Raw genomic sequence first — 14,492 nt, forward strand, 5'->3', positions numbered from 1 at the left:
TAATTATGAAAAATAACTACTTCTGAAAAAGATAGGCATTTTTTTAAAGAGCATTAGCGAAATTTAAAAAATCTTGTGCTAATAACATGAGAAGACTCTATTCTCCAATTTTTGCATTCCCAAATTTATTAAAATCGATAATTATACGTAATAAAAAAAAATATAACAATGCGTACTATCTAGCACGAAGTAAATATTTTCATCTTTTAATTGTATCAAGATATAAGATTGTTAAATAAAAAAAAATTATGTACAGACGAGAATTAAAATGCATAAGTTTTTCTTGGCTTCGCTTTGTAAATAGAAGAAAACAAAGAAAGGTATTATTTTAAATCCAAAGTTTTATCAACATTTTTAATTTTTAAAAACAACATCAAACACAAGTTACTCAACGTAATTAAATAAAAAATGTTATTTTTAAACAGTTTTGACACATCAATAAACTTCTTATATACTTAAGTCTCTTAAATAACGTTTGTTTGTTTGACGGAAACTAGTATTTGTTGCGTTTAATTAACATAATGTAAAATTGAGTTACGTTAGATTATTTTAAGCGTTTTGAAACGGTTTAATTAAGCTTAAGGGTGGGATGTAAAAAAAAATGTTTACTATAAGTTATAGATTTATATTTAAAAAAATATATTTATTTGGATTACGCAAAATACGATAACTAAAAAGAAACTGCTTTCATCTGTATTTTTCACCAGCACTTTGTATCTTAATAAATAATAAAAAAAATAATTAAAAGCTGTGTAGTGTCTTAGTTTTCTGTTTTTTAATGATTGTGCATTGAACGTTGGGTAAAACTTAAAAAAGTTTCTTGTAATCTGTGCTAACGCTATTAAATATAAAAAAATGCTTTAAGCGAATATAAACCATCAAGCAATAAATTATCCCTCCAAATAATATAATAAACACTTTTATGTGGGAAAAAAATATTTAAATGATAGATTAATGCAACTCTTATGACACATTTTGTTCAAAACTGGCAAATAAAATTTCAGGAGAGGAGGGGTTGAGGAGAGGAGAGGATGACTAATCTCAAATGCAAATTTATAAAAAATAAATAATTAATTAGATGTTATTTATAAAAATCAAGCTGGGCATTAAAACATGAATTACCTGGAAGTTTATAACTGGACGCAACGGAGGCACGCGAATCGTAAAAGTTTCCATAACTTAGTTCTACGAAATCCTTTCTACAAAGGTTTTCATGTAATAAGTGAATAGACAAACCAAAATTTATAATATAGCTTACTTTAACGCCTCATTGGTTTTTATTTGAAATAATAATCCGTTTGACAATGATTCTGATCAAACTTATGCACGTTATTTGAAAAAGTCATCTCCTCGCCCTAGGTTACGGGGAATGACCAACATTAATGATATTGATCAAAAGGATAGTCTAAGGTTAATTGTATTAGTCTTGTTTTTCAATTATTTTTAGAAATAATAAAAATAAAATTTTTTCTTCCTTTTTTTTTTGTTGTTGTTGTTTTTTTTGGTTTCCTTTTCTATTTAAAATATTCTCTTTTTAACGCAAATTAGTTTTGTAATTTAGATAGTTTTATTTTTACAACAACTTTTTGCCTACTTAATTGCAACTTAAATTTTTTTATTTATATCTTTGCTATTTGTTATCATATTATCCTTATATCATACTATTATTATGTATTACCATTGCTAAGCTCCGCATAGCAACACAAAATAAAAACTTAGTTTTGTAGCCAACGTATTACGAGTTTATCTTCAATCGACTAACGCGCGATGCAATCACGTAAAGATAATAAAGATACTACAGGGTTAATAGTTTTTGGTCTTTAACAAAACTAATCAGCAGACAACATCTTTTATATAAAACTTATCTAACCCTTACAGGGTTAATAGTTTTTGGTCTTTAACAAAACTAATCAGCAGACAACATCTTTTATATAAAACTTATCTAACCCTTATTGAAAATAGTTTTTAAAAAGTAATATCGGTTCTCAGTAATCATTCGTCTTAAGGTTTCAAATGTGATAAACCAACAAAATAGAATACTTACTAAAAAAGGTTGCACAGCCTTCTCATAACTGCCTAGCATATCGTGAATCATAATTAAACGAGTGTTTCGACCCTCGCACTCCCATTGTAACTTTGCCCATTGTAATTCCAGCGCCGCAACCTTTTTCTCTACCTTAACACGCGTTGTTGATGGCATGAGAGAAAAGTTTTCCTGTAGAAACTGTCGTCCTGCATTTAATGTTTCTTCAGCTGAAATTTCGTGATCGCGTACATCAGTGAGGACATTCTAAAAATGAATAGTAATTTAATAAATACAATATATATTTTAGTAACTAACGATTTTAAAAACAAATTAAATGGAAAAAGACATTAAAAAAAGTTTCTTTAGTTTTTTCTTTAATACTGGAATCATTTTCTACCAAAATCTCCCGCTATACTGATGCTTCTAAACTTAATAAATTCAATTTATATAATTTTTTGTTGTTGTTTTATATATTACAATTATACGTTTAACTTTGATATTCATATTAGACATTTCTTTCGTTCTCACAAGTTTTATATTTTTTAAATAATTTTTTTTAATCTTTTAAGTTTGGAATTGAGGGTAAGAGTTGTCCTAGTTGCTTTAAAGTAAAAATCATTACTAAAAAACACTATTTATTATTATAACGTTATTGTTAACCTTTTATTAGAAAATATATATTAGACAACCATTTAGACAACCTTTTATTAGAAAATATATATTAGACAACCATTTGGAATGTTATTTATCAAACAATAAAAGTAACTAAATAATTTAGATTATAATAAAAATAATTTTGTATAAAAAATTGATCTTAAGGGAACTATTATTAGTTTTTTCGTATTGTTATGGCAGAGGAGAAAATTATGCATTAACTAAATGAATTAAGCAATAACTACGATCTTCAATAACCAAAAAACGAGTTGTATAAGTAGATGACTCGGCGTTTACCTTAAAAGCTGCAATATATCCAGAGTTGTGCCTTCTTAACGCACATTCATTTTGACGATCAACAGACTCTTGCGATAGTCGATGAGGTCTTGTAAATTGATGACCATCCATAGATGCTCCCAGATCAGGTGAAGATTCATATCTGAAACTTCGACTTCTGTCTAAAGCACTTGCTTTAGGAGATTTTAAAGCAGCAAAATACGCCGATGGATCACGAGAAGGACTGGTAACTTCTTTGCGAGAAGATTGTGAAGTATTTGACCTCTCATTCAAATTCCTTTCACTCTGGAGTTTGCTTGCTAGAGAGAAACCTCTTGGCAATGAACCTCCCGATTCAAAATAACTAGCGTTGCTTTCTGAGTATTCGCCTTCAGAATGATGACTCCAACGCGAACTTTGTTCGCTACTTGATGAAGAACGTTTGCCTAGTTTGAAGTTCAAACTAAGTCTGGAAGAACTTCGTTTACTTTCGCCTTGCAATGAATTTTCAACATCTGAACGCGAAGACTCGTTACTATTGCGTCGCGAAAAACGTCGATGAAACATAATTTGATATTGCTTACAGTTTACGAAATTTCCAGAACGAACTCAGCAATTTATTAAGTTAAAAACGATTTTTTCAATTGTTAAATTTCAAGATCACTTATGAACTCCAAGTTTCTTTTATTTTGCAATATACAACTTTAGTAAAAAAGTGACTAGTCAAAACACCATTATTATTTTTTTTATTCAGCGAAAGTATGAGTTTTAACGCGAGCGTAATTTCTTTTGTCAAAATTTTCTCATAATAAAAAAAAAAATCCCCTCATCTATATTGCTTTTAAAGAATCATGCTTAAAACACTTAAGTCGGATTAAAAACTTTTACAAAAGTGCATGAGAAATAAATACATATATTTTAAATTTCTTTTTGTTTCTTAATATCTCTTTATAACTATCCCGGACTCCTTTGACATCATTTGAAATCATCACCAAGCTCTAAGGAAGCTGTCAAAAAACAAGCAATAGTATAGCCTTTTCCATAAAAGGATCAACACGACAAGTTATTGCATATCATCATTTATTATTTACTAGTACCAAAAGCTTACCTTAACACGTCACTTAAACCGCTATATATTATAGATTTTTATTAAATATTTTGTACTTTGTTTTTGTTTTTCTTTTGAGAAAAAAAACGTTTAAAAATAAACTATTAATGACTTAACTAAAAGTTTCGAATTGACTGAAAAAATTTGACAAGAACAAATTTATATAATTTTGTATTTACATTAACGACAAAAAAATGAAAACGCTTTCATAGAAAAAAAAGCAACGCGATAGTTGGCAGTTTTAACATTAGTTTTAGCAGTTAAATACAAAAAAAAAGAAAAAACTTTTATTAGAATGGAAAAAAACAAACACCAAAGGGAATCCCCAATTATTTTCAACGGAGTATTTATTTCTAGCAAAGCGTTGCCTAGACCAAAATAACAACTTTTTATAGCTAACAAAAGAAAAGTTGTCTAGCAACCAAATATTTTAAGTTCTACAATTACAAATTACAAAAACATAAGCGGGAAAAGTGAAAAGAAAAAAGGATATTCAACATTTGATTCAATATTACTCTAAACTTTAAATTACTAGAAGATTTATAATAGACTCTATATATAAACTGTTTTCGTCATTTTGGTTGTATGTATTATTCGATTTCCTATCTATTATATAATATATATAATAATATATCCATTATATAACATATATTATATACATTTTTCAATTTTATATATATATATATATATATATATATATATATATATATATATATATATATATATATATATATATATATATATATATATATATAATCATGCACACAGATGTGTGTGTGTGTGTTTATAAGCTTATGAACCTACCTCAATTTCTCGCATATATTGTTCCAACTCTTTAATTGAACCAAGTGGTAGATCGTATTTTTTTAAATCATTTTCTTTTTTAGTTATCCAATCTTCTAATTTAATGAGTTGAATATCAACGGTTTGCCACTCGCCAATTTCAACAATATTAGACACACCTAAAGTAAAGAATGATTACTGAAAAATTTAGCATTAAAACAATCTTTTAGAAACGTATTTTTTTTCAATGATTTTGAAAATCATAACATTTCACTCAAAATTGTTATTTCTTTTAAATCTCGACGCACCTGTCTTTAAAAATATGGATTATATGATTTGCTTATTATTTAGAAATAATAAGCAAATCATATATAATCTGTGTTTCTTATAAATTTATTTTTACAAACATTTAAATAAGCAATTTCAATTTATAATTTATAGAGAAATAAATAAATATAACTATAAGTTTCGAAAACGATAATAAACTTAAAATTGACATGCGTATTGACGTAGAAATATTGCAGAAATTTTATTTATTGCAAAAAAGATTTCACGACTCACTTTTGTATTTTATTAAGTTGTAATCAAAAATTAAAACAAATGAAAAACTTAATTAAAATTTAGATAAAACGTTAAAATTTAAAGCTTTTGAAAAAATGATTAAAACAAAAACTATTCAAGTTCAAACTACAAGAAAAAAAGCACCATAAAAAAAATCTTTTTCTTTTTGCTAAAAAAAAAACACTTTTAAGTAAGATTCCATATAAAATTTAAAAAAATCTACTTTTTTCTTTATACTTTTTTCTTTAAGACTAAAATTTTAATTTGATGGTAATATTAGAATTTGTCAAACAATTCCTTGAATTAAAACTAAAACGTTTTTGACAACTTGATCAAATTCAGTTAAACTGTAAATAATAGTTATTTAATGTAGTAGAACTTGTTCTTTTTTTTAATGGGCAGCAAATGTAAGCCTCGGGTTAGTTACTTTTAAAAAGTCAGTCCGCAATACAAAAGAAAACGGGAGATATTAGATATTGATTAGTACACGACATATTTTGGTTGAAACTTTTTTAACAAAAAATTAAACTTCATTAAGCAAAAAGTTATTTCACATAGCATTGCAATAAGCAATCCTGTAACGCGTAAGACTGTGTCCCGATAAGTTGTTATTAATTGTATTTGACATTTGCATAATAATATCAAAAAATTTGAAAACAAAATAGCTATATCAACAATACAGACAAAAAAAATTAAATTTATAAAAATTGTTTGTAAACAAATCAATAATTAATTTTCTCTTAAAGTTATGAAACAAGTAAAAACTTATAGTGACTTCTTCGGCTAACCGGATTGGCGGCTAACCGAATTTCGTTCGAATATCAAATATCTATATTCGAATAATAAAAACTTTTTTGACTTTTGACTTTTTAGTTTTTGAAAACACTTTTTTAATAAGTTGATTTTAAAGAACTAAACACAATTAATTGATTTTAAAATGCTGAAATAAAACGCGAATCAATGACGTAATTTTATTTGAGTTACATAAATTACATAACTTAAGTTTACGCCAATGTTTCCGCTTTCAAAACATCGTTGTTGTTGCTTACGTTCATAAAATCCAATCGTTGTAAAAAGCCATGTTAATAAAATTAATCATAGAAATAGTTTAATTTATTATATAAAATAAATACTTATTTAAATAAAATAAAATTATATATAATATTCTTTCATAATTTAAATGAAATGTGTTTATCGATGATTTACACACAAATCATATAAAAGTTGATTTATTTTCGCGTATTTACAAGCCAATAATAAATGCCAGCTCACTACCAACAACTTTTAGACAAAAGATGCTGATTTACATATACATACATAGTTCTCGATGCAACCTTCTTTCTCGTTTGGCTGCATAGCTTTTCTGCATCACAGCAACCAGCTGCCCGAGTGAGCGAGTATTTTTAACAGCCGGAAATGTTATTACAAAGAAAATAAATCAATTAACGCCAGAACGTGCAGAGATGCTGCTTTTCTGTATGAAAATTAAGAATTACGTAGAAACTTGGTTGCTGATAATGAAGAAGAAGAAGAAGAAGAAGAAGAAGAAGAAGAAGAAGAAGAAGAAGAAGAAGAAGAAGAAGAAGAAGAAGAAGAAGAAGAAGAAGAAGAAGAAGAAGAAGAAGAAGAAGAAGAAGAAGAAGAAGAAGAAGAAGAAGAAGAAGAAGAAGAAGAAGAAGAAGAAGAAGAAGAAGAAGAAGAAGAAGAAGAAGAAGAAGAAGAAGAAGAAGAAGAAGAAGAAGAAGAAGAAGATGTGATGATGATGATAATGAATGATAATGACGATAATTAAACAATACTTGTACATTATTCCTACCTTTTTTAATTTCTGTTCTTTTATATCTTTTTCCATGTTTTGTTATAAATATATAATATAGACTGTAGTCACTGACTGACTTGACAATGTACAGTTTAACATTGATTTTTAAAAAATTAGTTTAAACAGAACACTACGTTCGTTGAAATTTGGAAGATCCTGTATTCAGAAAGCATCACTAATGACAATGAGTACTAACTACATTGGTTGCAAAACCGTCATTCCTGACGGGCAAATATTTAACAAAAGCAAAACAGTTTAAGCTTTATAAGATTTTTTCGGTTAACCGAATAGTCGGTTAACCGCAAATTGATGGGAACTGTTTTTTTAAACGGATACTAAACAAATACACTAAAAACTTAATGTTTAAATCAGTAAAATTAAAGTTTTTTTTAAAAAAGAAATGATTTTAGAATCTAAATACGTTTTACAGTTTTATATTGCAATCTGTTTAAAAATAACTTCTATACTCTGATAATTTAACTTTTATACCGTGTTAATTTAACTTTTATACCGTGATAATTTAACATTTATACTGTGATAATTTAACATTTATACCGTGATAATATAACTTTTATACCGTAATAATTTAACTTTTATATCGTGATAATTTAACTTTTATACCGTAATTATTATGACTTATTTCTAAATTATTTAATTATCTAAGTTATTATTAAAAATTATCTAAGTTATTATGATTTATTTCTAAATGCGTTTTATGTGTCCAGAAGTTAAAATTAAAAAAATATTGGAATTTTAAATAAATGACAAAAAAATCAAAGGACTTTTTTAATTCAAATAAAATAAAAAGTAATTTATATAAATACCAGACGTAGAAATTGTTGACATTTCCAACATGCTTAAAAAGCAAGACATTCTCTGTGGAATGCCAACTATAGACATCTCATAAAATTGCGCAAGTTGGAGAATTTTTGATGACAACCCGTTTCTTCCTTGAGCAGCTACACCAGGTCTAATCAAATTATTATTCCCCTCAACAAACCATTTATATTTGATCAACTCGTACTCATAACTCTAACATAAAAAATTAAAAAATTTTCATTTATTAATACTTTGAAAATAAGTTAATAAGTCAAAAAAATATTTTTCAACTTTTGTAATTTTGGCAAGTCTTTAAATTCTACATAACTTTATTAAATAAACAATATAAAATAGCATCAAACACTTTCAAGTTATAGTAATATTACACAAATAAACATTACGCTTGCACCCTGACATTCCATAAATTTACCTTTGAAGCCAAAATGAGCTCCTCAACTTTGTAAAATAAATTTTGAAGAGGTTGCAAATGTGATAAAAGTCCATTGTAAATAATCTAAATATATACGTATATACATATATATATATATATATATATATATATATATATATATATATATATATATATATATATATATATACATATTTGTATATATATACATATTTGTATATATATACATATATGTATATATACACATATATATATATACATATGTATATATATATATATATATATATATATATATATATATATATGTATATGTATATGTATCTGTATATATACATATATATACATATGTATGTGTGTATATATATATATATATATATATATATGTATATATAATGTATATATATATATACAAATATATAACCCTTGGAATTAGGAAAAATTAGGTCGGCAATAATTTGCCGAGCTCAATCTTTTAGAGGTCGGCAAAAAAATTTGATACTAAGGTCTTACCATAAAAGATAGAAACGAAGTCGGCAATTTTTTGCCAACCTCAAACACTTTTAGGCCGAATGCCGACCCTAATTGCGAGGGTTGTTTATACGTATATATATATAATGTATGTATATATATATATATATATATATAGATATATATATATATATATTTATATATATATATATATTTATATATATATATATATATATACACATATATACATATATACATACATATATACATATATATATACATATATATATTATATATATATATATCATATATATATGTATATTATAGATAGATATATTATATATATATACTATACATATATATATATATATGTTATATATATATATTATATATATAACATATATATATATATATATATATATTTATATATATATATATATTTATATATATATATATATATACATATATACATATATACATACATATATACATATATATATATACATATATATATTATATATATATATATTATATATATATATATCATATATATATGTATATTATAGATAGATATATTATATATATATACTATACATATATATATATATATGTTATATATATATATTATATATATAATATATATATATATATATATATATATATATATATATATATATGTATATATATATATATATATATATATATATATATATATATATATATATATATATATATATAATATATATATATATATATATATATATATTGCAACAATTTTTTCTTGAAATAAAACTTACTTTGTATTCAACCAAAACTGCTTGTAAATAATTATCATTAAATGGTAAACTTTCTTTCATTAGTTTGTTGCAAATATTTTCAAACCATGAGAGTTCAACATGCAAAGTTTCACAAACCATTATTAATAGTGGGAAGATTTCTTCCAATTTTATTTGCCGCATGTTGATCTGTTTACCTGCGCTTATCCATCTTTCAGTAAGTGTCAAACAAATTATAGAGTTAATTGGGTGTCCTTCATAAATCAGCATGCTTTGCAGCTTATCAAAGTTTTCCTAAATATATAATATATTATCATTCTATTTTAAAAACTTTTCCTAATTTTATGTGGTTTTTCATTTTCCAAAAATTGCATAGTGATGAATAGAAATAGCTTGGATGCTTAGAAATGTGTAAAGAAAACTTATTCATTAAGTGTAACTCATGAAAGGTAAGAGGGTTTAAATAGATCATTTTTATCTCCTCTGTATATATGTGCAAATGTGAACTAGTTAAGTATCTATTCAAAAATATATTTACAAATCTACTTTAAACTCAAAATTATTTTAAAAGCATGATTGTTAGTTGACTAAACTAAATTATTAGTTAAGCAATAAAGATTAAAATGTGGAATGATGTAAAGACATGAATGGCGTAAAGACATTGATGATGGTACAACTCTTCAAAACATAAAAGACTGATTTTATTTTTTAAACAAATTTTTTTTCAACAAGAATGCAACAACTATTTATGTTACTTTAGTTACTTTATAAAATTTATAAAAAAATATCGAATTTTGCAAAAACCTTAACAGTTAATGATTTAACTTTATTTTGATTTTCAAAATGATGCATATCTTCACCAAAACTTGCAAATCTGTTTTAGTTTTTTTTTTTTTTTCATTTAAAAAACTCATTTCCCAACATGGCTACAAACAACCGCAATTTAAAATATGAGTTTCTAGAAAATAAAATAGGTAACTTAAAGACCATGAAGATGGACGGGAGACTTAAAAAACTGTAAATTTTTTCAGTCAGGAAAACATGAAAGTAGAGAATTTCAAGGCATTGATGTTCGAGGAAAAATTAGATAAATAGATATTTTTTGAGCATGAAAGAACAAATACGGTAAAAAATTTTGTTGGACAAAATTTAATTGGTGGAACAAGAAATGACAGCTTGCTTGAGCAGGAACTCATAGAAAAGTAAAAAAAGATCCAATTGTAAAATAATATGACAGATATCTCTTCATAACTTTTATCTTGTCCCCTCAATCTTAATCTCAGAAAAATTATTTTTTATTTAATATAAATAGTCATGATGTCTTTTTATAAAAGACGGATGCACACTAATTGTTCAAAATATACTTTCCCATTCAAGGAAAAAATCAAAATAAAAACTAACCAAACTTTTATGACATTATCAAACATGGTAATTAAAAAGTTAATTACTAGCTATAAATAAATTTTTTAATAAATGTGTATATTATAATTTTGCTATAGATTATAATATAAATTTTGGGGATTTCGCACAGCTTTTTGCAACAACAAAAAATTTTTTAGCCATCACTGCATAAATTAAAATAACAATAAAACAAAACAACAATTCTAAATAATAATTTTTTAAAAAATACTTGTAATTCTAAGCATACTTTTTGCCCACCCTACAATCCTATTTATTTTTTTCAAAGTTGATTATTCTCAATGAGATATATTTATTAGTACAATTAGTACAATTACATAAATAGTACAATTACAACATTGAAAGAAAATGTTTATTACTTTTTGAAGCTCAAATATTTTTTCCAAATCCTTGATTTGCTCCAGTTCTAATTTTAAAAACTTAGTATCAGAAGAAAAACCATGTTGTTCAATTAGAACCATTTCAATTTTTTTAAGCCATTGATCAACATCAGCAGCAAAAAGTAAAACTTCGTTAATGTACATAACTCTAAAAAATAAAAGAATTAAATTTTAGCAAGGTCATAACAAGGAGCCAAAGGATAAAGTCATAAAAAAACTTTTTTTAAGTTAAATCTTAGTGTTTATAACTAATAGTTATGTTATAACAAAAACTTTTATTTTAAAAACGTTTTATTTTCCCTATAACTAAAAACCATACGATAAATATAATTATACAATTATATTTTGGTTTTTTTAGACAAACTATAAATATACAATACATAAAAGCACAAATTTAAAAGAATTGAGAGAAATAAAAATAAAAAAAAATTCCCAGGCACTAAAACATACTTTTCACCTATAGAAACTAAAAAAACAAACTTGATAATACAATTAAAAAAAACATAGTAATATTCAATTACAAATCAACATTCAATCACAAATGAAAATCACATGAAAAACATCAAAAAAACCTTTTAACCCATTGAACTTGTCTTGTTTTAACAACATTCCATTTTTTTATAAGTAATTCAAAGTTATCTTTCAACTTAGAATTTAAAAAAAAAGATTCTTGAAGCACTATAAAATCAAACTTTGGTTGCAAAGATGTTTCAATTGTCTCAACAGTTTTCTAAAATAATAAATATATATTTAGCTTCTTCATTAATTTAGTTCACAGATTTGATATTTATAAGAAAAGCATACAATAGATTCCTCAAGTTCTTTGAGTAATAAATCAGCATTCATGTTTTCTTCATTTTTTGTGTTCAAGCTTTCATCTACCATTTGAATATACAGCAACAAATCGCTGACTGTTTTAGACATTTCCTAAAGTGAAAAAAATATATTCTAAATATACTACATCTACTTACCAAATTGTATCAACAACTGCATATCTAGATACCCACAATATTAATATAACCCTCAAATAATGTGTGTACTAAATCCCAACCTATTCTCATTTTTGATATTATGTCATCAATGTTGCACTTTATGTGCATCTATGTACGCTAGGATTATAACTCTTTGACATTTTTTGTTTTCATAGGTTGGCACTATGAAAAGTAGATGAACTTTTCTTTGAAAGTAACTAAAAAGACATTTTTATTTATTTTTTAAAAAGGTCACCAAGCATGACCCTTAATTGATATAAATTGGTTGGGCCCTGTATATAAGAAGAAATAAATGACTAAAATTGTGTACACAAAAAAAAAAAAATTTTTTACAAAAATTGATTAGGATACTTTTTATTACATTTTATATCAAGATTATTTTTTTCAAAAAAATTTTTATAATTAAATTATTCATTTAAGATATTCCAAATCTTATAAAAAATACTCTAGTAAAAGTTTTAGATTAAAAAGGATTGAAGATACATAGTCCTAAAACATTATTTACACAATAACTAAATTTATAAACCTATATTTTAAAGTTCTTAAAGAGAAATCTTTTATTCTTAGTTTTCCTTTTTCTGTTTTCTTTTAACTGAAAACAATTATTTTGTTTTCAGTTAATAGAAAACAGATTGTAAACTCCTGACCAAAGGCAAACTTTAAGAATCTACCAGTGCAATCAATCATGATGATGCAGAAACTAATGAAGCTAAGATTCCATCCCTTAGTAAGCAGGAAAACTAATTGTACCTAATAAAAAAATCAAACTTGATCCTTTAAAGGCAAAATTATTAAAGATACAATTCTTATTTCATAAAAAAACATATTAGTGTTTAAAGTGACATTACTTCTCAAAAGGTAAAATTCCCTGGTCTCACTAAGAAAGAGTTGTCTCAACTAAATGTCTCAAGGGTTCGAAAAAATATATTACAAGAAGCAGCAGGTGAGGCTACTACTTCTTGTATTATACTCAATTAAAGCTATGAAAAGATCCCCACTTCACTTTAATGGTAAAACTGTTCAAGAATTCACCAAAAGAAGAAAATTAGTAAGGGACAGAAAATTATTTTATTATTATATTAAAATTATTATTTTTTTAGTTACAAATACTCTATTTGGAATACCTAATTGTTACACAGGAAAATGCCAGAAAGAAACTATTTTAAAATCTTGTTTTAAAATCCTATGATGGCCTTTTTAAGACAGAACACATAAAGACAGTGCACAAGAACTCCTACCTCAAGCACTTTAAGTTTGGCAGTTAGGTCTACATTGCCGAATGCCAACCCTAATTCCAAGGGCTTATATATATATATATATATATATCTATTATATGTATATATATATATATATATATATATATATATATATATATATATATATATATATATATATATAATATATATATATATATTATATATATCTATTATATATATATATATATATATATATATATATATATATATATATATATATATATTGCATATACATGTATATATACATATATATATATATCATATATATTGTATATATTTATATACATATATATATATATATATATATATATATTACATATACATGTATATATACATATATATATATATCATATATATTGTATATATTTATATACACATATATATATATATATATATATATATATATTTATATATATATATAGATATATTATATATATATATAGATATATTATATATATACATATATATTATATATATACATATATATTATATATATACATATATATTATATATATACATATATATATATATATATATATATATATATATATATATATATATATATATAATTTAATACATATATATATATATATACATATATATATATATATAATTTAATACATATATATATATATATATATATATATATATATATATATATATATATATGTGTGTATATATATAATTTAATACATATGTATAATTTAATATATATATATATATATGTATATATATATATATGCATA

At 24.1% G+C, this 14,492-nt stretch overlaps 1 protein-coding gene across 4 annotated transcripts in view; it reads right to left on the reverse strand.

The window, feature by feature from the left end:
* The window catches only part of LOC100209298 (dystonin), a 57,306-nt gene that overhangs the window by 25,768 nt on the left and 17,046 nt on the right, over positions 1–14,492 (reverse strand). For all 4 annotated transcript variants that reach the window (XM_065812160.1, XM_065812159.1, XM_065812161.1 and 1 more), the window contains 8 exons: positions 12,303–12,425; positions 12,071–12,228; positions 11,478–11,646; positions 9,721–9,993; positions 8,477–8,560; positions 8,052–8,259; positions 4,869–5,026; positions 2,045–2,290 (listed from right to left, as the gene is read on the reverse strand). In XM_065812160.1, the coding sequence (XP_065668232.1) occupies positions 2,045–2,290; positions 4,869–5,026; positions 8,052–8,259; positions 8,477–8,560; positions 9,721–9,993; positions 11,478–11,646; positions 12,071–12,228; positions 12,303–12,425 (1,419 nt within the window). The remainder of the gene's footprint in view (positions 1–2,044; positions 2,291–4,868; positions 5,027–8,051; positions 8,260–8,476; positions 8,561–9,720; positions 9,994–11,477; positions 11,647–12,070; positions 12,229–12,302; positions 12,426–14,492) is intronic.

The sequence above is a fragment of the Hydra vulgaris genome, chromosome 12 (assembly GCF_038396675.1).
Source record: "Hydra vulgaris chromosome 12, alternate assembly HydraT2T_AEP".
Classification (NCBI taxonomy): domain Eukaryota; kingdom Metazoa; phylum Cnidaria; class Hydrozoa; order Anthoathecata; family Hydridae; genus Hydra; species Hydra vulgaris.